Source organism: Stegodyphus dumicola, chromosome 10, assembly GCF_044657685.1.
Source record: "Stegodyphus dumicola isolate Sdum_Otavi_A_Nest chromosome 10, ASM4465768v1".
NCBI lineage: Eukaryota > Metazoa > Arthropoda > Arachnida > Araneae > Eresidae > Stegodyphus > Stegodyphus dumicola.
In genome coordinates, this window is record NC_140777.1 from 162,625,606 (window position 1) to 162,650,699 (window position 25,094).

Consider the following 25,094-nt stretch of genomic DNA (forward strand, 5'->3'; position numbering starts at 1 on the left):
GAGTTCTAGCTTCAAATTCAGTACTGTGTAAGCTAGTTTCAAACAGTTTTACTCTCGGACGATGAAATGAATGGATGTGCTCTCCGCTTCAGTACAATAAATGGTTATTTATTTCGGAGTAGCAATAAAAGAAAATTACTACAACCGCCAAAAAGGGGACGCTACTTCTTATTGGCAAGAGCAACGCATGCGCAGAATGCTGAAAATCGCACGATGCGAGAGTGCCTCTTGAGCTAACAATAACATCAGTCAGAGCTGTGATGTGAAGTGTACGTGAGTTGAGTTCGTGTAACTTCGCAAGGTGATGTTATCGTATTTGTTGCTTGCTCTAGGCTCTGGAGCCAAAATTTGATTTCCATTTTCATTCGCATATGTTTGGATTACTTCGGTGCAGGTAGAAATTCATTTTGGATTAAATGACAGATTAATCTTCCATGTAAGAATTTGCAGAACAAAACGAAAGTAGAGTTCAGTGACAGTGTTTATTGTAAACGAAATCGGCCAATGGATTTAAAAGCATTCACCAAGTCACTCAGTTTTTTACAATTTTAAATAAGGGTGATTTTTTTCATCTATCATGTTGTCTATTTCAACAATGGGTAAAGAGACGGATTTGTTACAAGCTATCAAAGCGGGAGATATTCGTGGAATTTCAAGATTATTGGCCAAACACAAATCTTCGAAACCAAGTAAGTATTTATATACATTATAGTATACTTTAGTGTTTATTGATGCCGAGGTTTTTGATTTATGACAGCAGCAATTATTATAAAATGAAGCATTTTTTTATTTTATCAAAGAACAGTAATGATTCTAATGGAATATGCAATTTGAATATTAGGTATTATTTACACATTTTCGGCATTTTTAATTTTGCTAAAAGAAAATAAATTGTTTTCTGGAATATAAATATTATAAATGGAGTATTAGCTATTATTTATACATTCAGGCAATTTTAAATTTCACAATCTTTTTCATCTTTTTTCAATGCGCTTATTAACTTCAGAATTAAAAGAAAAAAAATTACTTAAGTTTAATATCCTGACTTTTTAGTGAGTTTTTGTATTTGTTTAGGTTCTAGTTTAGACCGATTCATTACATATTTTGATTTCGCTTGAGTACCATAGCTGTATTTTATGAATCTTTCGGAACATTCTGATTATGATAAAAATATACCTTTTAAAATAAAGGTCTAAATTGCATTTTGAGTGTTGTTTTGATTATGTAAAATGCAATCTTAGATTACAAAAATCTCCTTAAAAAATATATTATAGTTTTTTTTCCTCAATTTGACAGCATATAAGATTTTGCAATGTAAAAAGAAGGAAAATCGTAGTTTTAATAGGATTTTTTTGTTGTTGTTTTGTTTTGTAAATATTAAACAATTTGTCATGAAACTTATTTTTAAATAAAAAAAGCACTTATTTAAGGACAAACAATTTTTTAAAATTGAATATTACAAGGGATAAAATTATATATTTCCCACACAGAGTAGATAAAAATTTTTTTTGGATTACTGGTTTTTCTGTTATTGTTCAAATATTATATATTCAAATGACTAATACTTAAAACATATCAATACTATTAAAAATTAATAAAATAATATTGCAAGAAGGGATTGAATTCTTTACATATTTGTTTACATGAGTAGATGCAAATAATTTTACTAAAATCAGGCTTTCTTAACAGTCATTGGTTACTGGGCTTTTGCATCACTTTAGCCTCTATTTATACTGGCTGTCTGAAGAATTAATAAATTTTCAAAAATATAGTGTCTGTCTGTTGGAATGACATTAACCACAATTTATTGTTCACAGAAACTTTCTTCCATATATGTATGGATGTTTTATTTGTCATATGTGTTTTGATTACCTAAATTTTATTCATGCCAGTATTTATTACAAATCTATTTCTTTCATAAACAGGTTTTATAAAATGGCATTGTTTTGTATTACACTGCACAAATAACTCACACCTATAAAAACATCTTTGGATTAATTTGTTTTAAAGCCAATAATTTCTGGTTTTCCCAGAATCTGGAATTCATTTTATAGTGCAACCAAGTATTTTACTCATAAAATTTGGTTAGTTTCTTTCTAATTTGAAAGTACGTTTTTGAATTTTAGTTGCTGCTTAAATAATTTTGGAAATATAAAATACTTCCTAATATTTTTTATAGTCTGCTCAAATAAAAACTCTTGATCATTTGCATTTTTTTTATTTAGTTTTTGTGAAATAAAATAGTTTATTAGATTAGGTAAAAATTTTCAAACAATTCAATCAGGAATTTTTGAATATAAGAAAAAATATAATTTGATTTTGAATATAAGAATCTTAGAAAAATGCAATAATATTTTGTTCTGTGATGTGAATTGCCATGTAATCTGTAAGTCTAAAACAATAAATTGAAATATTAGTAACTGAAAATAGCTTTTTATAATTAATTTTTAAATGTTGTTTTTAGCGTATGTTTATTTATCCTGAGGAGATAATGACTGATCCAGTTTCAATGTCTATAAAGATGATTTTCCTTTAGATGTTTTATCAAGAAATGAAAATTTATTCCTTTAGATGTTTTATCAAGAAATGAAAAAGTGAAATGAATAATTTTAAATAATGTTAAAATAAAAATTTATGATATACAAGGGGAAAAAAAAAAAAAATACTGGGTACTTATGTATTAGCCCAGTCATCTTAGCCAGAATCACAAGATTTTCAAAAGAATTGTTATGCAGTTGCCAGAGTTTGGCAACCGCATAACAATTCTTAAATCAACCATATGCATAACAGTTCATCAGAATGCAACGTCACCATTTTTGGATGTGTGCTTTTTGTTATATTCGAACGGTTTTTATAGAAAAATAGTGATTAAATTTTAATATACGCGTTTGTACGATTTGAAAATAATTTGGACTGTAGGAACAACATTCTCTTTGTGCTCTCAATGCCATTTTGTCTTGTTTTTATGACTAGTCTTAGAGGAGTTCTAGAGGATTTTTGATAAACTCTAAAATGTAATCCCTCGTCTTAGGTAGAAATCAGTGCCTTTTGTTTAGAGCATTTTCAGTAGATGCAAAATAATGTATAATTATTTCCTTTAACAATAATAGGTTTGATTTACTCTTTAACATTAATTTTTTTGCTGAGATAATCTTTTTTTTTATTTAAGACTCCTAAACGTTTTGTTAAGTGTTTTTAATTTAGGTAATATATTTATTTATTTATCATATAAATTTTTGAAATATATATATATATATATATATATGTTGTAGATTATATATTCGAAATCATTTGGCATGTAAAAACACCGATGTTTATCAGGTAAATAAAATAATTATGTTAAGAAATTATATTAGTGCTCTGTATTAATTAATTGCTGCAAAACGTTCCATTAGTAGATTCCAGTTGGTGAAGGCTTGAGTTTCAGAAAATACCAAGAAGCTCATCTCACTATATTGTAAACAATTCACGAGAATTCTGTAGATGTGTTATCTTGCTTACCTCAGTCAGTCACGCAGAAGGAAAAATAGTAGTCCAGAACTAGGGAAAAAGGATTATTATTCTCCCCTTGCCTATGAAAAAGTAGCGTAAACTAGTCTAAGATACTAGTACTTTAATCTTAAATAAGTAATATTCAGATATTTATTTATGTTTTAATATTTATGTCCTATTATTGTGAATGTTTAAAAGTAGAATAATCTTCCAAATTTAAAAACCTGATCTTGTTCACCTGTTGTAACTATCACGCTTTGTAGTGAAACTTGAAAGCTGTTTATACTGGAAGTGAGCAGCACCTGTTATAGGCTGTTGCTTTATGTGACGTCACAGGCATAGCGTGACAGAGAGGGAGTGGTTTACAAACGTGGTGTATTATTAATTTTTGTTTTATTTCATTACTTCCTTGCTTTGCAGCTCGCAGTTTTTTTTCTTCTGCTCCCTTCCTTTTCGTTGCTTGTTAGGGTTTCTTTTCTGCTGTGGGTCTAAGCTAAGATTATTTTGCTCTCGCTTTGCTGTATTAAAGTAAGGAGGCATTCTGACAAAGGCGTGCTTTTTTTCGGTGAGAGGTGAAATGATGATGGCGAGTTCTACGAAAAACATATTCACTAGACGGAATGAAATTCAAAAACACTTTTAATGTTTTTTTAATGGCTTTTGTATAAGTATTTTTTCGGATACGTTGTAGGAAAAGAATACTGTGTAGAATACATAGAATTATTTAATATAGTAAATGTTAAGTGTTTGAAAAAAAAAAAAATTCGGCCATTTATATTCTGTGGCAATGGCTTCCAGTGGTTCGGGTTGGTCCGTTTCCAAAAAATAAAAAAATAATGTGCAATTAAAATGACCGACGTTATAAATATGTTTCTTAAAAATCTATGTTTTCTTTTAAAAAATATTTATTTAATTTTCTTAACTCCAAAATCGATTACTTTTACTTCCTTGTAGAAAGTAAAGGAGTACGATTTATTGCGCGACACCTTGGACGTATGGTCAGAATAAAGGACTTTTTCCCCAAAAACGTATTGTAAAATGTAATTTTTTTTTTTTTTTTTTTTTTTTTTTTTTGTGACGGCTGTGCGTACGTAACGCATATGGGACTATTATGACATCTAATTGTGGACCTCCTTTTTTTTTACTTCCTTGTACGAAGTAAAAGGGAAGTATTGTAATCTCGAAAAGCTTCAGGCAGCGTATTTCCAGAGATCTTCTAAGTCCTGGCGTATTTCAACGAAAATATCCACTCTGACCGCTTTCGAATGCAATTTAACGATGTTTTTGCGTGATATCTGTACGTAAGGACAGAATAAAAGACTCTTTTCCTCCAAAAAAACCAAAAAACTGCTTTAAAATAAATTCTGAAGAGAATTTTTCGTGGCGTCTGTACGAACGTAAGTACGTACGTGCGTACGTATCTCGCATAAGTCAAAAACGAGTAGCCTCAGAACGTTGAAATTTTGTATATAAGACTACTATAACATGTTAGATGTGCACCTCGTATTTTGGTTTTAGTCGGCCGCGCCAAAGGTATATAAATATATTTATAAATATATCTACTTTGTTACCCGGCTCAGTGATCTCAGTTTCTTTACTCTTATATATTTGTAAATTGTAAATTTTTTGCTTTAAAAATGATTGAATTATGTTGTTTTTATCTTCCGGTTAAGGGTTTTATGCCTTTAGTAAATCTGTATGCAATATTTTTAGAATTATCAACAATTTTAATATTGTTTAAGTGCCGTTAAGCCTAATTTGATGGCGGCCATTGCTCTTGTTTACATTTGAAACAGCTGAGTAGCGGATTTGTTGCCAATCTAGAGAAACTTAGCTTCGCAACAACAAAGATAACGCCTTCATTTATTATTTAAATCATGCTTAATCCTTTCTGGAATTTTTTCGAGGAAATAAGCGTTTAAGATTTACTTCGTAATTTTTAATACAGATATTTTGAGTTTTTATGTATTTTTGCCTTGTCGCGAAGTGAAAGCTGAATTAATTGAATGAGAAATACTCAATCGTCTGTGAGAAACTGTTCTTTTTTGTTTTGTTTGCTTAATTTCTTTTATACATCGTTTTAGCTTTGTTATAGTATTTGAATAGAACATGTGGCAACGATTAGATAATTCTTTAAATGATATAAATTTTTTGCATTCTGAGTTATAATATGAACGAAATATAATACTGTTAAGTAAACCTAGCGACAGAGTGTCGTTATGGTAAACAAAGTAAATTTTAAAGAATGCATTTATTCTATTGTGGTTTATGCGCTGTCGGCGAAGTAGGTTTAATTCAATCGAATAAGTTTAAATGAAATGCAAGAAAAAATGCGTATAATTTAATATTCCGTACAAGGAAGTCGTGGTGTACACATCAGATTTTTTTTTGTTGCAATCAGCCGCACTAAACTTATATATATATCCACCCTCTTACCTGGCTCGGTGAGCTCTGTTTTTTTTTTATTCTTATATGTTGGTTAATTGTGCATTTTTTGCTTTAAAAGTGATTGAATTATGTTTTTCTTATGTTCCGGTTAAGGTTTTTATGCCTCTGTGCATCTAATAGTAGTAGAATTATCAACAGTTGAAAATATAAGTGGAACTAGGCCTAACGAGGCCGCCATTTTTTTTACATTTTAAACTCCTAGTAGTACAGTGAATTAAGTCAGTTGGCTCAATTTATAACCTTCATGCCCGTTGGCCGAATTGCCTTTTGTGTGTGTGTGTGTGTGTGTGTTTGTTTGTTGTAAAAACTTTAATTGCAAAAATTGTTTGCGTAAGTTTTTGAAACTGCATTTGATGTTTTTAGGTTTTTCTGTATTTTACAATTTTTATTGAAGATGTTTTGAGCTTTTATGAATGCCTTGCCGCGAGGTAAGAACTGAATTGATTGAATGAGATATGTATCTCTAATGAATTTCTGGGAAATAAGTTTAAATGAAATGAAACAAAAAATATGGGTAAAAGGAAATCATGTGGTGTCCACATCAGATTTATTTAAAGTAAAGATAATTTTGAGTCAAAAGGCATATTAGTAGCTCATTTTTAATTCAGCGAGGTTTTACGGAGTTGGTTAATTCCCCCCCCCCGAAATTCTGACCAATGATTTTGAAGAAATCGTACACGCAAGCAAGAATACTATAATTATAACAAATTTACCGTTAAAAGGCTGATTGACCTCAGTAATTGAAGCTCTTTTAACCGGCAGCTACGAGGCTTGTCGATTCCGGATAAGAGGTTTTTGGGAATAATTGAATATATATTTTTAGGACTTACTTGTTTTTGCTCTGTGATGCCATGTGTAGAAGTAATCGTTGGTCTCGTTTTCTAATCTGTTGGTCACAAATAAATAAAAAGTATCAAAACCTGTATGGGTTATTTTAAATAAAAACATATATATTTTCTATTTTAGAAAAACAAAATTAAACCACATTTTAAAATTACCATGTATCTTATCATAATGAAGATACAAATTTCTTAATGTTGGAACATATGACTTCGAATACATACCGTAGTTTTAAAAATTCGCGGTTTATACAATGAAGTTTTGTAACATTAGATGATTATTTTTCGACACATCTAAGAAAATCTACATTCCTTCTTTAATTTTCTTCCATACGACTTTCTGTGCTTGTCGACTTGTCCTTCACTCCTCATCAGCTTTCTCCTTTTCCAGTACATGTCCGATTATTTCGCCGTCGTCTTGAGAAAGAGTGACAAAAAAAAAAAAAAAAAAAAAAAAAAAAAAAAAAAAAAACTATTTGCACCCAATCCTGCACCTTCTGTTCACTTACTAACAATAATTATGTTTAATTAATATACTTGCTCTCTCTTCACTTACTATACTCATTCTTGTCTTCACTACTTCTCTTCGCATATACTTGTGTACTATATAACGATGTTTCTTCTTGTGTACTATATAACGATGTTTCTTCTTGTGTACTATATAACGATGTTTGATGATATATATTTATATCATCAGACATCTCACTAAATGGCAAGATATCGGCCATGGGCGCCGGACGTGGCTTAAACATGTCACTTCCCATTTTTTTGAGAATTTTTCTCTCTCTATTCATCATCTATGAACAGGATCGTATTTCATAATTTACGCTAATAGCGACGCAGAATAATGTTCTTAATATCTATTCAGCTAGAGACAAAGTAAATCTGGTATCGTTTATTGTGTATTGTTTCTGAAAATTATGGCTATTACCGTAAAAGTTTTATCGGAGGATCTATGGTGTTTATATAAATAAATTATTATTAACTAACTTTGCAGCAATTGCGCAAGTAGTAATATCTTGTTTTCGCACTAAATGGATTTAAGATCATACAACATTTTTTTTTGGCTTTAAATTTAGACTTTGATGTTATTGGTTAACTAAATGCTCGTTACGAGGGATTTTACGGTATATTCATTAGAAACGGGATCTTATCTTTTGATTTGTGTAACAAAAAATATTAAAAAACTCTACCTTTTTTTTTTTTTTTTTTTTTAAATACTAAAACAGTTTTGCGCTTCACCCAGTGCCTGAGTGGCTAAGACCGCTGAATACTGGTCTTTCGATTTGAGTTCGATCCCAAGCGAACAGGCTGACAACATGGTTGGTTTACCATGGTTTTTCCTATGCGTAACGTGAATACGAGCGAGTTTTCTTAGAGAGAGCCCTCCATCAAGGCATCCAGCGAAAGCAGAAGGCCTTCGTAAACTTTGCCATATTTAATTAAGCCTAAAACCAGGAATTTTTTTTCGACTAGTGACAGACGCATCAAATCTTCAGTTTGCTAAAGAGGCCTTTCGCATGCTATTCGCAGCTGTTCTTTATTTCAAAATCAATGACATTTGGTTATTTTTAGTGTTTGATTGCTCGTAATTCTTTCACACTAAACTACTAACCCATACGGGCTGTATTTTTATTTCTGAATGTTCTGCACAAAAATTATGCAAATGGTTGTTCGGGGAAAATTTCTTACTCTTCTGTGTTGAGGGCGTTGAGTAAAGAAGACACGGGCTGTTGGTGATCCGAGTCATTGCACCTTTTAAACGCCAACCGCGTTAAGAAGTAAGGGAAAAAGATTGGAGGTGTGTCTTTTTATTCTGTATCTCACAGTGACGTAACAGACACAGTTTGTATTGTGTAGAAGAATAGATATTTTCTTTTTCATCAGATGCGTACATTTTGAAGTTCCTTTTAATTTAAAGAGGAATATGCTATTCTTTTTAGATTCAAGCTATTCAGGAGAAATAAAGCTTAACGATTCTGTAACATTCGTTTCCATCGCCATACAATATACGGAATTATACGGAGTAATCCGTATATAAATATGGAATTAGAAACGTATTTTGTTAATTAAAGTAATTCTGTCGGTATTCATAATTATCAACTTGGATGCACCATAAATTCAATGTTTTTTTACATTATATCATTTAGGTATATATTAAAACCATTATAAAGTGCGTTTATTGCTCATTTGATGCTAATTTTTTTTTATTTATTTATATCGTATTTTGTACAAATTTAATAAATTTTAGATTAACAAATGCAGCAGTTTTGAAAACGAACAGTGTCAACACTGCTCGAAGTAAAACATTTTTATCTCCAGCGCGACATTCTATTGCCATTCTGCAAAATAAAAGATATTTGTCTTTCAATTTTAATTAACAAACTCGTCTATTTAGAAGCAGTGTGTTGCCGCAGTCTGAAATGAAATACTTTTATGTCCCACGCACCAGCATATTGCTGTTTAGTAAAGAGTAAGATATTTAACTTTCATATTTAATCTGTCTGTTACTGAGGAACAAACAAGCGATTTAAAAGCAATAAACACAGTTGTTAAGAATATTTTTTCAACTTTTTTAATTTGATTGATTTAAATGAAACTGCATGTAACTCATGAGATGTCTAATAAGAAATATTAAATATTTTTATGAAATTACGCTAGATAAACTTATTAAAATCGTCATATATTTTTTTATGATAACAATTTTAGCGGCTGGCTGCACAAGCGGCTGATGTTAAACAAACTGAAAATATATCTGAATTTTTGTTAAGAATCATCAGCAGTTTTCGCCAACTAGGAATTAATCTCAGCTTTTCCGAAAATTTAGTTTACACAACACACACTGTAAGCAGCTGCTAAATATAAATCTAATTTCGTAATTACTTTTGGAAAAATTCCTCCCATTTTCAGTCTTCCTCTTTTGGGCCCACCAGTAGCCGAACGGTAAAATCTCTGAACACTGTTGTTTCAACCCGGGTTCAAATCCGAGCTAGGTGCATCGGTGTCTTTCCCCCACGTGCAACGCATGGAGGTAGGAAGTAAAATGGAGTCGCCCTAAACAAGTTTCTCCGTACCCTGCTCTGAAGCACCGGCGATCCCTACGTGGTGACCAAAACATTGGGTCATTTACCATTGAGTTCTATGGGATTTGACGCGTTCGGGTGTAAATATTTTGTAATTACGTCGCAAATATACATATAAATGTATATACTTTCTTTTTCTACAACACTTCAGAGTCCTAAGCATGTGAAAACAACATATTTTTAAACAACATTTCATTCTGAACGGAATTAAATGCTATACTTTTCACAGGACAGTTTTCTCAGAATGGTTTAATTTGAATGAAATATTTTCACAAGTTTTCGTTAATTACATTAAAAAAAAAATTAAGGTAATTCGATTTTATTCGGTCAAAGTACAAAAATAAAGATCAAAGTTTATTGTATTATTAATATTAAAATTATGCATTATTTCTTTTCTATTTATAGAGCTTCTTCCTAAAATACTTTCTTAAATATGACATGATTTTTTTTGGTTTCTGAGGCATTATTTAAATCGAAAAATGTAAGTCAATTTATAATTAATGCTCTATTCGGTTCATTTTAAATTAGAGACTTATTAGGAATTAGCGAAATACTTTAAATAGTACTTGACTTTCTCTGAACATTTCTGAAAGGGAATAAAATAAGTTTTTTTTTAAAGTATTATTTAAAACTTGTAACTGAGTTATTATAAAATGTAACGGGAATAATTCTTTTAATTATACTTATCAGATTATTTTTTACCCTTCATTTCAACAATACATATTCCAAAACTCTTCATTACGTTCTTAAGTGCGTATCTCATAGCATTTGCTTTACAATACCTTTTAACAGATTGCTTTCCAATACGAACAATTCTTGCTTAAATAGTTTTATAACGTATTTGTCAACAGGATTTCAATTTATGTTTACAATTCAATATTAAGGTTATATATTTAGATAACATTTATAATCATTATAAATTAGATACATTTAATCATTAGATTTCTTCACAGTACTTTCAGAGTTGTTTATAAGTGAATAAATTCTTCATTTCAAATACATTTATAAATAATTTAATGAATATTTAAGTATTTTGTCAAAGGCAGATACATGCTTTTTGCAAGCACATGCATAAATACCCATACATATTTCCTATTTATCATTTTAATTTCTGTGCATTCACTATATTTTTCGTGTAAAGTAATTTACACTAATTTAGCATACACCCGAAAGTTTTACATAAAAAATATATATGAATATAATTTGAATGAAAATTATAAGTATTATTTTTAATACCCACTCAAAGGTCAGTTTTTCTTCAAAATTCCTCCACGATGGCATCTCTCTCTTTAGGCAGATAGCCCTTGCATGCGTTACTCTATTTAATAAAAACTTAATCTGACCTATGTGCCTAATTACAAATATTTTAACATACATAATTTTATATTTACATTTAGCCATCAAGTTTCAAACTTTTCAAATCTTCTAGAAAGTAAATTTCGGCAGATCTCTTTTAGCAATTTTCTTAAAATCTATATTTTTGTAGTGCAACAGCTTAGAATTTTATAAAACAAATTCATAATCAAAATCGCTGTTGTTAGTTATTGAAAAATAACCAAGATGTGATTTTTGCGTAAATGTCAGTAAACTATACAAATTGCTATTATCCATCACACTATGAATGTTTCTTTCATGCGAGAGTGTCCCTTTTTCGATTTCTATGGAACTGTCGTGTGTCGAAATACTATCAGAATCTTGTCAAGCGAGCTTCTGAATGTAAACAAAAAACACCCCGTCTGGTGACCCAAGCTTCAAAGCAGTACTTCACTTCTAGCGCGGAATGGCCCCTCCTCCCTTTCCTACCTCCATGGTGCAACGCATGGAGGTAGGAAAGGAAGGAGGGGCCAATCGACACTAGAAGTGAAGCACTGCTTTGAAGCTTGGGTCACCAGATGGGGTGTTCTTTGTTTACATTCAGAAGCTCGCTTGACAGGATTCTGATAACATTTAGACACACGACAGTTCCATACAAATCGAAAAAAGGATACTTTCTAATTATTAAATGTATCTAATTTATAATAATTATAAATGTTATCTAAATATATAATAACCTTAATATTGAATTGTAAACATAAATTGAAATCCTGTTGACAAATACGTTATAAAACTATTTAAGCAAGAATTGTTCGTATTGGAAAGCAATCTGTTAAAAGGTATTGTAAAGCAAATGCTATGAGATACGCACTTAAGAACGTAATGAAGAGTTTTGGAATATGTATTGTTGAAATGAAGGGTAAAAAATAATCTGATAAGTATAATTAAAAGAATTATTCCCGTTACATTTTATAATAACTCAGTTACAAGTTTTAAATAATACTTTAAAAAAAAACTTATTTTATTCCCTTTCAGAAATGTTCAGAGAAAGTCAAGTACTATTTAAAGTATTTCGCTAATTCCTAATAAGTCTCTAATTTAAAATGAACCGAATAGAGCATTAATTATAAATTGACTTACATTTTTCGATTTAAATAATGCCTCAGAAACCAAAAAAAATCATGTCATATTTAAGAAAGTATTTTAGGAAGAAGCTCTATAAATAGAAAAGAAATAATGCATAATTTTAATATTAATAATACAATAAACTTTGATCTTAATTTTTGTACCTTAACCGAATAAAATCGAATTATCATTTTTTTTTCTAATGTAATTAACGAAAACTTGTGAAAATATTTCATTCAAATTAAACCATTCTGAGAAAACTGTCCTGTGAAAAGTATAGCATTTAATTCCGTTCAGAATGAAATGTTGTTTAAAAATATGTTGTTTTCACATGCTTAGGACTCTGAAGTGTTGTAGAAAAAGAAAATATATACATTTATATGTATATTTACGACGGAATTACAAAATATTTACATCCGAACGCGTTTCAAATCCCATTGAACTCAATGGTAAATGACCCAATGTTTTGGTCACCCACGTAGGGATCGCCAGTGCTTCAGAGCAGGGTACGGGAGAAACTTGTTTAGGGCGACTCCATCTTACTTCCTACCTCCATGGTGCAACGTAAATACAAGCCCCTTTCTCTTAAGAAGGCTTCTACAAATGCATCCCTTTCCATAGGCCAGTGTTTCTTAATCTCCGTTGCGCGAACCACTAGGGGTTCTCGAAGTAGGCATTTGTAGGCCTAAATTTAAAAAGAATAAAGTAATGACGATCTGTATCCGGATTGGCAACAACTCTCAGAACTGGACGCGTAGATTATGACTTTTTTATTTGTTTATTAATTATTAATTTTAATTGTTAACTTGTATATTTATAAATATTTTCGATTATAAATTAAATCAAAGAGATATATTAGTGAAAATAAAAAATTACGAGATACGTATATTGTTTTTAAATTAGTCAATTTCTTACATTCCGTTAATACCATCAAATGTCTTAAATTATTTTTGTTATGGGTGGTAAATTATAGATTTACCGGAAGATTGGCAGCAACTTTCCGCGTGGATTATTAAAACTATTAAAATAGGATCTAACATACGCTAAAAATGGAAAAGTAGATATTTGTAACGTTAACAAATCCAGTCCTTTATTTATTGCGCAGCAGTTTGTGATGTGCTAAATTAAGCAATAAAGTTTATAACTTCAGCACTGAACTCTCGCTGCATTCTTTAGGATTATGTATAGCTAAGCCCATTGTAAAGCGAAATCATTTATCGTGGCCCAACAGGTGTTCGAATTAATTTTAACTTCCTTGCTTCCTAGCACTGTGATGGAGATTTCATTGCCAAAAGCAACACGCAGCGCTTTGATGTGGAATTTTCTCGATCAAATTTCCGCCTCATTCACTTCGGAAACTACCTGATCAAAGCCTGTTCGAATAGAGCTAGGAGAATATCAAATATTGCAGATTATGTACCGATGGAAGAGTCTTGTTTATTAACCGCCCGTTTAAGCGCGGATGCCAAATTAACAAAGTTCATCGCCGTGTGAGAGAGCCTGCGATGCCCGTCGAATCCAGAAGGAAATAACTTCCCCCACCTTCTCTAACTTTTAATTAATTTCACCTCTGTATCGCCCGCATTAGGGCTTCCCAATTAATTGCAGTGTCACATAAATAGGGTATAGGAAACTGAAGATAACGCAATTTATATTGCTTTTCACATTTGTCGAATTGTAAACAGTAAGAAATCTGCGGCTTAAGCAGCATGACTGTGATTTTTTTTAATACCCCTAAAACGGTTTAAAATTATGATCAACCTATCTGATATTACTTTTGGTCTGTTTTAACTGAAAGATTTTTTTTGTAACCATTTTTTACAGAGAGAATTTACACTCTTTTTACAGCGACTTCAATAATTAATAATAATATTAAAAAAATTGGAATGAGCATTTCTGGCAGCAGTTTATTATTTGAAATTAGAAATATCGTCTATTACTTTTAAATCTTCTTGCAAAGTTTGTTTCCTCTTGCAAAACTTCTTGCTTTTATTCTTCTAGTCGCTTGTAAACAAGCTGTGTATTGAAGAATATGTTTTAATTGTAAGTAATAAAATATATAAGTGCAAAATACGCAACATTATGAATCGAAAAGAGGAGAAAACGCCAGTCATTACTTCTACATGGAAGGTATATAGGTGAAAAAGGTACGTACTGTTTCTAAAATTAAATCTTTGGTAACAAGAGAAAATTCGTCTACGCAGAAATCAGTTACAGAGTTTTTTAAGTACATCTGTAGCAAAATGAAATAAAATAATAAACCCAGATTTACAACATACAAAAGCTACCAGGTTTTTTGCCCGAGGCATGTGGCTCAACGCAGAACGGTTTGTAGAATCCTGCATGAAAACTATTTAGCCGGAGATAAATGGAAACACATTGGGACCCTTGATGAAGCAAGGATTTGCCTAAATAAATGACTGCAACAACGTTTTGAAAATGAAGAGGGGAAAATAAATAAATAAATAAATAAATAAATAAAAAAGGTTTCGGACTTCTGGTTCCGTCAATGCAAAGATGATGAATGATTTTATGATTGTCGCAGGATTCTCTTACCATGGGAAATGAAAAATAAGAAGAGTGGGGAAAAAGTGTTAAAATCAGCTCAACGTGTTATGAAGAGAAAGTTTCAAATCTGATACTCACAGAAGAAATTCCATTTCTTTATCCCGTGTCTTTCAGAGTAAAACTTCATCAGGACAAAGGAACAAGCTATAGTTCAAAAAGTACACTGCATTCCTTTAAAAAAAAAAAAAAAAAAAAAAAAAAAAAAGACTGATACATGTATTGCATATATACCTTTTCAACGTTTATTCCTGCAAAATTTCTTATGTTTCACTGAAGATTATTGTGTCTTTGTTCTCTTGAAAAGATCTCTTTTTAAATATTCAACTACCACGATTGATGAACTCTGGAAAGTAGTGGATTAGGAATGGAAATCAATTTTACGAAAAGACCTTCGTTCATGGAAAACGCGATGCATACTTAGAGTCCATTAAACATTAATTAAAATGTTTAATGAGTTTGTTCTAAAAATGTGTAAACACCCTCTGTATTACGCTTGTTGTTAAACTGTTTGTTATATCCTTGTATATTCCTTAAATGCTTTCTCGTAAAAAATAAATGAAAGAGAAAAAAATAAAATTTGAGATTATGCTCAAGCCTTTGCAAGAAATGATCTAGAAAATTGCAACAACTAGAGCCACCAAATTTTGAGACACATACACCGTCTGTCTGAAAACCGAAACAGCCTTTCTTCCTCACATGTAATCCTAACTGGAATAAAACTGGGGGTGCAGTTCCTGTGTGTCTTGGATCGGTTGTGCGAGAGGATTCGGTGGGTTCGTCAGGAACAAAGAAAGGAGAGAGATTTCTTCTTTGCTGCATGACAAGCCCCCGCTCACGCGGCTGGAGTTGTGATGCAATTTCTAGCGAAACGACGTGTGCCGGCCAGACTTTTTTCAATCATCTTTATAAAAATCAAATCGAAAAATCATATTTTATGTGCAGGTTCAACGTTATCATGACGTAATCGACATTTAATAAGCCATAGTGACACGCAAGTTGAATGACATCCGAAAACAAGGACTTTTCTGATAGTTTGTATGAACGTCTGGTGAAGAAAGTGTTTTATTTCGACCAGTGTTGTCACTGCTCGCTTCCAAATTGCTGAGTGTATTAATAAAAAAATCATTAAATTCGTACAAAATAGGAAATTAAATAAATGCATTTCTGTGTAACAAATTTTATTTTAACAATAATAATAATCTATACTATTATAATTTGTGCGCGTTTGTCTGATTGCTTGTTTGTAGCATCTCCTCCTGAACGGCAGGGAGTTGAATTTCGAGAGAGGTTACCCCCCCTTCCGATTTCAAAAAATTTGTGAGAAGCCATTTCGACCATTCTCATCTTCGTACGACTTTTAATTAACGGAGTATTAATTTAAAACGCTGAAAACGCTAGTTTTCGCCTTCATTTTTCCCAGCGGAAACCTTCTAGCACCTGAAAATAAAAATCTTTTTTATTTCGAGAAATGTTGCTACTGCTTGCTTTCAAATCGTAGAGTTTGTTAATAAAAAATTTCTAAGTTTTACAAAATATGAAATAAAAATAGCATTCCAGACGTTAACTGTATTGTTCCCGATTCCAAAAATTCGTAGGAATCCTTTTCGACAGTTCCTGTCTTCGTACGACTTTAATCAGCCGAGATATTAATTAAAATCTCTGAAAACACCAATTTTCGCACTCATTTTTTCGGAATGGTAACAGTCTCGCGCGAGGGAGATAAAAATGCTTTATTTCGTTAAGTATTGCTACTGCTCGCTTTCAAATCGTAGTGCGTGTTAATCAAAAATTTGTATGAAATAAAAATAACATTGCCAAACATTAAACATATTATTATTATGTAAGGTAATATTCTCACGTTGAAGAAAGCACGCGATTGCATGTGACGTCACTGTATGTCGAAAATTGTTCCTTAATGTCAGCATTTTAAATAAATAGCTGCTGTTGGCAGTTTTTTTGTTTTAGGTTAGTATAATTGACTCGATATAGTATTGCCACGTTAATTTTTTTATTGGTATTGAGAAAAAGTTGTTATATTACAATAAATTTAAATCATGACGTCACACGTATTAACCTGAAGTGTCAAAAGTTTCTGTTTCCTGGTTCGGCAATAAGAAAATTATTTACGAATTGGTTGTGGTTGAAAAAAATGAACTTATTTCTTTCATATTGAAATGTTTTCATACATTTGCTTTTCAGGGGTGCAGCCCGCTCATCTGGAAAATATATCGCTACTAATAATCTATTTCTTGCGTTGAGTTCTTTACCTATACGGTATTTCTTTGAATGTTCAGATACTAGTTTTTAATTTGCTTATTAAATGCAGATTTGTGAAATGAAAAGTTTCCCGGTTTTTCAAACTCTGTTTAGGTCTTCGGGTGACATGTCTTGTCTCACTTTTAATTAAAAGCATTTTCCAAAAGCTGGCAAATAGCCTCCTTCATCAGATATCCTCCAAAATCCTAGTTCCCTTCGATATTTTGCTCGCTGTTCCCAAGAACTTTCATCTAAGTTGATGGATGTATCGATATATCTTTTCTGAATCCCTGAACACCCTTGTGCTTCCTTTGGCAAAACATCCGAAAAGCGTTTACTTTCAGTTCTAGATTTTTCAAGAAATTCATTAAACGTTTGCTCGGCAGTCTAATGGCGAGCGAGCCCTGTTGGATTTTTTAAAATCTCTGCGCTTCTTTTTTTTTTTTCTTCCCACCATATCTCTCGCTTTCGAATTTTTTTTTTTTTTTTTTCCCTTATTGGTAGATTACTCTGTCTCCACGGTTGTCTGATTTCAACTTTGATGGGAGACGAAGTCATGGTTGTTGAGCCGCAAGCTTGTAAATTGTTGGAACCTAAATGGTTTGACGTTTCTATTCTTTGACTTGCCGTGTCAGGATTTATTAACACTTTCTGAACAGCGATATATATATATACACATATATATATATATATTAACAATTTCATTCCTGTGAAAGAGCTTAGGAGATATATGTAATTCATTGATTTACCGAACTTTAGTGCTTTGTTTTTATGTCGTATTGCTCTGAAGAATATTTTTAAAGATGGCCTATCAGAGTTCCCCCCCTCTCTCTCTTATTTTTTAATATTTTATATAAATTTTTTTATATAGTATGTTGACAAAGATGAACATAAATTTTGTTAAATGTTGATCTTATTTTTGTACTTAGTTACAGTGTTTCTTATAAATATAGTAGAAAATTTTGCCAAAACAATTTTAGCACTCAGGGTGAGAGAGTTTCGTAAAGTCAAAAATTTTATATGCATTTGGTAGAGTAAAAATTTCAAATAATATAATGTTTAATTTGGTACTTTTTTTGCTATAGGGGACCACTCGCCAATAGTGTGCCAATGTGGTAGCCTCAGTGCAATGATATGTATAATTTTTAATGTGCTGACTGCCAAAGCTGTGCACAGTGCCGAATTTGTACAGTTTCGTTCAGTGAAATACAAGCGTATTCAGTAACTTGATTTATTTTTTTGCCCATTATTTTTGTGGCAGTATCCGCACATGATGATTTGAAATGAGCTGGAAAACTATGTTCGTTCCATTGTTATAAGGGGTGTACAAACCTCTATATTAGCGTGTCGAAAATTCGGTTCGTGAAAAATTATAAAACTGTTATCAGAGAACAAACAATGAAACATTGTCTCTTTTTACGTATTTACCATAATTTAATGCAACACATAAAAAATGTTTTTTAAAGTAGTTTAAATCGTGCGTATAATATAAATTTAGCAATATAGCACAACATCAGACTGCTTGCTACCAATGAGATAAATGCATAATGTTAATGTTTCTATATTGTACTCAGAAGTGAAAAAGTGTTTGTGTCACTTTAGTGTCATGTTTCTTTGGACTTTTTACTTTTTCTATTTTATCTTTTTGAAATTGGTAAATAAATATAAAGTTTTTACCAACGAATCTAACTGTAATCTTCTTAATCTTCAAAAGTACTATCGTTTTAAAAAATGAATATTGTTGTTTTCCCGCTACGATGGAGATATACCAGAAAAAGTCAGATTTCATTTGTTATTTCACGATCAACTTTCTACCTGTAAAAATCCTTTTAATCAAAGACTCAAATATATCAGTCATTGAAAATTTGAAGTATTTAATTTTTTTGATATTATTTCTTTCATTTAATTAGTTTTTAAGTAATTTTTTTTTTTATTTTCGTGATTCTGAAAATAATATTTTTGGCGTCATACAATTAACTAGGTTGTGTTTATTAACTTTATCATTTATTTATAGTCTGCTGTTAATTTTACCATTTATTTATATTATGCTGAACAACTTTCCCAGCCGAAAATGATGTAAAACAATATGTTTTCCCCCATTACCTTCATAATTTTTCCGTCTTCATGGATGGTTCTTGTTCTTACTTCGCGCAAATCATTCGTGTCCTTGAGAATCACCTTGCTTTCCGAACTTGTTTCTTTTTAAAACATGCTTTTGTTTAACTATGCTGTGCGTGAAATTGGCCATAGTGTTTTCTGGCATCAAATGATGCGGAAAGCCAGTCAAGTCATCTGGTGATATTCGTGCTTTTTATTTGTGACAAAGAATGCTATTGTTTTCATTCACGAGCCCCAACCCGCCCATTTTTCTGACTTGCGTGATATCAAAGAGCAGTCTTTGTCTTCCCTCCCTCCCCGCAGTAAGAAACAATTATGTTGAGAAGTGAAAGCATGTCGCTTGCTTAGTCCAGCATTTTATTTCATTTTCATCTAGTTTTGCAATTTTATAATTTCATGTTTTCGTTTGCATGGAATTTCCATACAGAATTTTATATTCTTTCTGCCTAAGAGTTGGCTCTTGATATTATTTTCTTCGTCTGTTAATTCTCCAATTTTATTTTGACTGCCAGATTTTTCAGTTTGGACTTGTCAAGTAATCGTATTTGTGGAACGCTGTAATTTTAATTTATAGCTACATACATGTTATTAAGCCTAACTGATGGAATCTACGATCCTTACTCGAGGGATCATTTCCTTCCACACTCACTAGAAAATATTGCCAAGCGTCATAACTGAAAAAGAAGCCTTTTCAATCGTTTCGCATGTCTTGAACAAAACTTCATTTAAATTATTTTTAGCTTATGTTAAATATTAAATGTAACATATATATGATAGTTTATAGTAATACAATGAAAAGACTTTGGTTACGTTTTAATGGGCAGTGTACAGATTTTAATGATTTATTTATTTATTAGATGGTTGTACTTTAACTTTATTTTTATTTCCCGCCATTTTATGGCATGTTCGAATATGAAAGTTATCGAATTTTTATTTGATGAAGCTACTGAAATTTAAATTACTGGATTATTAAAATTAATTAATGAAATCATTTCTTTCTTATTTAAAAAATAAGGTTTCATATTGAAAAATAACTGATTTATTTTTTTTAGGAATTTAAATTAAAAAATTAATGAAATCATTTTCATTTATGTACTCTTAATTATATGGATTTATTTTCATATTTAAATATGGCATTTTAGTGGCGCCATCCGAGAAATAAATAACTAAAAGAGGTAGATCGCTTACTAGATTATTACCGAAAGTATTTATATAGTATAATAAAATAATATTCCAATGTCCATAAGTAGAAAAGGAAGAATGTTGTTTCGTAAATTATAGATAAATGATAATGCTGAAGATTGAGTTTTTATGTAAAATACGTTTCATAGCAGATCTCATTATAAACGATACCATATGCGTAAAATAACGTGTTTCAAAGCTATAACTGATTATACTTCACTCATAGTTCTTATATGTACACTTTATCTATATTTCACGCATACTATATATCTATACTTTACTACGGGTGTAAAGCACGCTGTATGTGTGCAGCTTGTTGAGTCCGTAAAAATGTAATGATATTAGCTAATTACCAAATACAGAAAAAAATCTTTAACCTTCTGTTTAGAATACAAGCATAGAAGGGATCCCCAACCTTTTTGTCCCTAAGAGTACATTCTAGAATATCTGTTGGACGGCGGGCACCATTTACTTTGTCAAAGTAAATTTACAGTTGGATAGACTTAATATTAATAATACATGCAACAAAAAAAAAAAAAAAAAAAAAAAAAAAAAAATCGGTCGCATTTCGCCTTGTGTTTATCTGTATTGGGCACAATTTCTATTTCATTAAAAACGAGAAAACTTTTAGATAGAATTTTATTGAAAACTAAAAAAATTTTATTGTGATCGCACAGCGGCGGGCACACGTTAAACGACCGGCGGGCGCCATTGTTCCCGCGGGCATAAGGTTGGGAACCCCTGATGTAAAGCAACGTGGCTGTTAGTACTTGCCGATTAGGCGTTCGCCGGGGTGTTATGAAAACACAGTATATTGTCATCTGTTTGAGTTTTTTACGGAAACAGAAAGTAAGCGAATTAAATATCCTCACTGATATTGTTACATGCGTACGGTTTCATGATGTATTGAATGCACACGGAACCGATAACAGCTTGATGAAATTTATTTTTTCCAGAAATTCTTAATAGTTGTGGAACTTTTCACAAAAAAGTACTTGCACAGCTCTTCTCAGTATGACAGATCACAATCAGTAGTACCACTTCAGACTGCTAAGAACGTTGAACAGAAGACAGTGTAAAGCAGATTAAAAATCGAAAGCTCGCGTCGTGATTTCTTAATACTCTGAACTATAATCTAAACTTCTAAACTGATGCTGTCTGCGGTCATATGTAGCTTTCCCCGTCCGCCGAGAAATGTCTGCAATCAATAAAAAGGATGAGATACCAAGAAATTCCTGTAATTTAAATTGCAATCACAGTTGCAGTTAGAGGTCACAGTTGCAGTGGAGGTAAGAAAGATCTTATTCCCTACTTCCATGCCTTTAGCACGAGGCTCTGATTTTTTTTTTTTTTTTTTAAAGAATCTACGTAATTTTACTCTTTCTCAAGGCTTTCAAAAAGCGAGCTCCCCTAAATTTTAAAATGGATATGTTGATGTAATGATTGTTTTCTTCTCACTAATAGATTTGCTCTTGGATTTTGGGTACAGGGGCTTTGATTGGATGAAGAGATAAAAAGTGAAGAGCTTCAAGAAAATTTGGCATACTTAATGCTCTTGATGATCGTAAAGATCATTGCAAGTGGAAAGACAGACTGAATGATGACGATGCCGGTGACTTTTAGAATTGTAGCGGACGGCCCAATTAACAATTCTAGCAGTAGTAAATGATTTGAGGCCTAGGCAGTGGACAGCAGTATCAGTGGCTTAAGATTCAGGGTGTAGGGAAATGTAAATGAAGATATTTTATTAGATATTGTCATGTTGATATTAATATGTATTCCTAGTATAATATAGTTTTCTTTTAAATAAATAACATTGTGATAGTAACTGTTAGTTTATCCATGAATACTTTTTATTTGTTGTGTTCTTACTGTAATCGCATCTATAATAATTTCTCCTGCCGATTTTTATACGGTAAAATCAACGCGAGTGAGTACGGTATTTGGCAAAGCACGACGGAAGGCTATCTAGGAAACTAGCTCGTGTACACGTAACACATGAGGAAAACCACTAAAACGGCCCATCCAGTCAGCCCTTTCGTCGAGATTCAAACTCCGGACCGAACTACCAGCGTTTAGCGACTTTACTGCTGGGCCGTCACTGATGGCCACGAAAACTAACAATGCAGTCAATCCGTTCGCCTGGACTGGAGCTCAGGTCCGAACTGCCAGTATTCAGTGGTTCGAATTCCAGAGAAGGCATGGATGTGTAGTTAAATTTTCCTCTTTTCTCGCTGATGTAATATCGATATATCTCTGTGGTGCACTCTAATTATACTTTTCTGTGCAAAGGTGGTAAATCATCGATGGGATTGGTCTGTTCCGACCGTTGTTTGAAGAACAAGTGTCCAACGAGGAAAAGGCACGAAAGCTTGTTTTCAAAACTCTAACTGTGTGGAATATAATTTAGGCAGTAGCAGAATATTCGAACGCCGTAATAATCTAAACGTCATAGTTGGCTTATTTTATGCGTTTGTTACAGTGTGAAAACCATTTTAGAGAACAGTTTTGATAGAGTTCTGTGTCATTTGGATCAAAGAGTATTCACATAGTCTGCATAAATATAAGTTGTACGCACTTTTCTGATAAACTTTGTGTGTGTGTGGGGGGGGGTAGCGTTGAAATGAATAAATCGTTAATTATTTCATTTCCAAGTTCTTTAAACTCGATAAATAAGTTTTCGTTAAAAGATTCTCTCTAGAGTTCGAAAACAGATCATAAGATAGTTATCGCTTTTCCATTTCATTTGCGGGAAATTATGAAACCGGACGTCTCGATTTGGTAATTCTAAAATATCATGGCTGATTTATGTATCATGACAGCAGCGATGCTGTAGTCGTCATATTTGAGGTAAAAATCATCCCAAGTCTTTGTATGGCGTTTTGTGTCAGCGTTTACGTAATTAATAATAACTACCGCTTTGCCTGTAGTCACCATAAAGATAAAATAATTCACTCTCCGAGTTTCGGCGGTTTGGCCGCAGCTTCTTAATGGAATGGGATGTATTTAATATGGGAGGCTAGCCTCTGCTTCCAATTAATGTTAAGAGCACTCATTAACCTTAATGGGGATTTGGTGCTGAGGTAGCGATATTTTAGGTGATTAAAGCATCCGGATGCTTTATTCTGCTCCGCTGTGAAATAAATGATTCTGTGCAAGTTTATCTCATTCTCTTTATGTTCTGACACATTTGCTAGCAAGTCGCAAACATTTAACATTGTTAAATTCGAAGGAAAGAGAAATTATTCTTTCACGGATGCTGTAATACAAGCCTTAATTCGTTTTTTTTTAACATTATCCGCTCGAGCGGCCAACCGCCTAAAATAATTATCATGAAAAAGAAAAAGTGTATAGGGATGAGTCCAGCTAGTGCCATTTCATAAAAATATATAATATTTATAATTAGACATCTCATGATTTTTATTTAAATCAGTCAGATTTAAAAGCAGAAAAAATATTTTTAAGTACTGCGTTGATTGCTTTTAAATCGCTTGTTGATTAAAAACAGACACGTAAAATTTAAAAGTTACGTATCGTACGCTTTACGGAGTAGCAACAACTTGGAGTATGGAAGATAAAAAGTGTTCTTTCAGGCAACATATTGCTTTTATATAGTTAAGTTTGCTGGTTCGAATTCGGACTGGAGTGGTGCTGTCACCAGTGTGCCTGTGTAAGGAGCACTGTCCCTGTCGAATAATTTTTTTTAGCCCAAAGGGCGTTATCCCTCCATGGTTAGCCCAGATGGTTAGCCCTATTAATTTTGTTTTGGCACTTTGCGTCGAAAACTTTAAATGTCCGTTTCACTTTTCAAATTGTTGCCACCAAATATTATCGCCATGTGTTATATTTAGAGAAATTAAATAATGAAGACTGTGTGTAAATATCTGTATCTTTCTTACATTGTGATAAAAGAACGGTACCTAGAGCCATCCAATTTTGAATAACGTAATCCTCCACCGAATATGAACATCTGGAAGTTCTAATTTGGAATTTAATTAACAAACTCAACGATTTCAAAGCGAGCAATAGCAACACTCTACCAAATATATATATATATATATATATATATATATATATATATATATATATATATACATATATATAATTTAAGACAGGAGAGCAAACTAAAAAAGACCTTTGTCCATAATGAGATTCGAATTAGGCTAATTTATCATTTACCACTTTTTTGTATTTTTGCTTATGTCTTATATAACTTTTGTATTTCTATTCAAATGTTTTAAGATAGTTTTAACTTTAATCAACAAAGTACTTCCAATTTGATTATTTGTGTTTTAAATTCGCTTTTTATTTGCGAGTATTCTAGTGATAATTTCATTTATCTTGTATTTACACTTTTAATTGCGCTTTATTTTAACTTGTGTTAAAATTATTCACCGGAACCACAGTATCACATCTGCTTTAAAGCAAAAGCATGAAGAATATTCTTTTTACCTTATATCTCCAGCGCGCGAGACTGTGTATCGAAAATTTTAAAGATATGCTCATTTTAAAATTATTTTGCGATATTCCTGTGGAACTGAATTTTATGATTTGAGTGCGAAGAACATGATATTTAATAAATAAAGGTAACACACAAAATGTTAAAAAAACTCAGTAAAATCTGAAAGATTTAAAAAAGAATTTTTAAAAATTTTATTTATTTTTTTTG

At 31.7% G+C, this 25,094-nt stretch overlaps 1 protein-coding gene across 2 annotated transcripts in view; it reads left to right on the top strand.

Moving 5' to 3' along the window:
• The first annotated feature begins 246 nt into the window (after positions 1 to 246).
• The window catches only part of LOC118185249 (caskin-2-like), a 658,017-nt gene continuing 633,169 nt past the window's right edge, over positions 247 to 25,094 (top strand). Inside the window, exon 1 of one of the 2 annotated variants that reach the window (XM_085825792.1) lies at positions 247 to 689. In XM_085825792.1, the coding sequence (XP_085681918.1) occupies positions 578 to 689 (112 nt within the window). In that variant the 5' untranslated portion in view covers positions 247 to 577. The remainder of the gene's footprint in view (positions 690 to 25,094) is intronic. The other variant, XM_085825793.1, reaches the window with a different exon arrangement.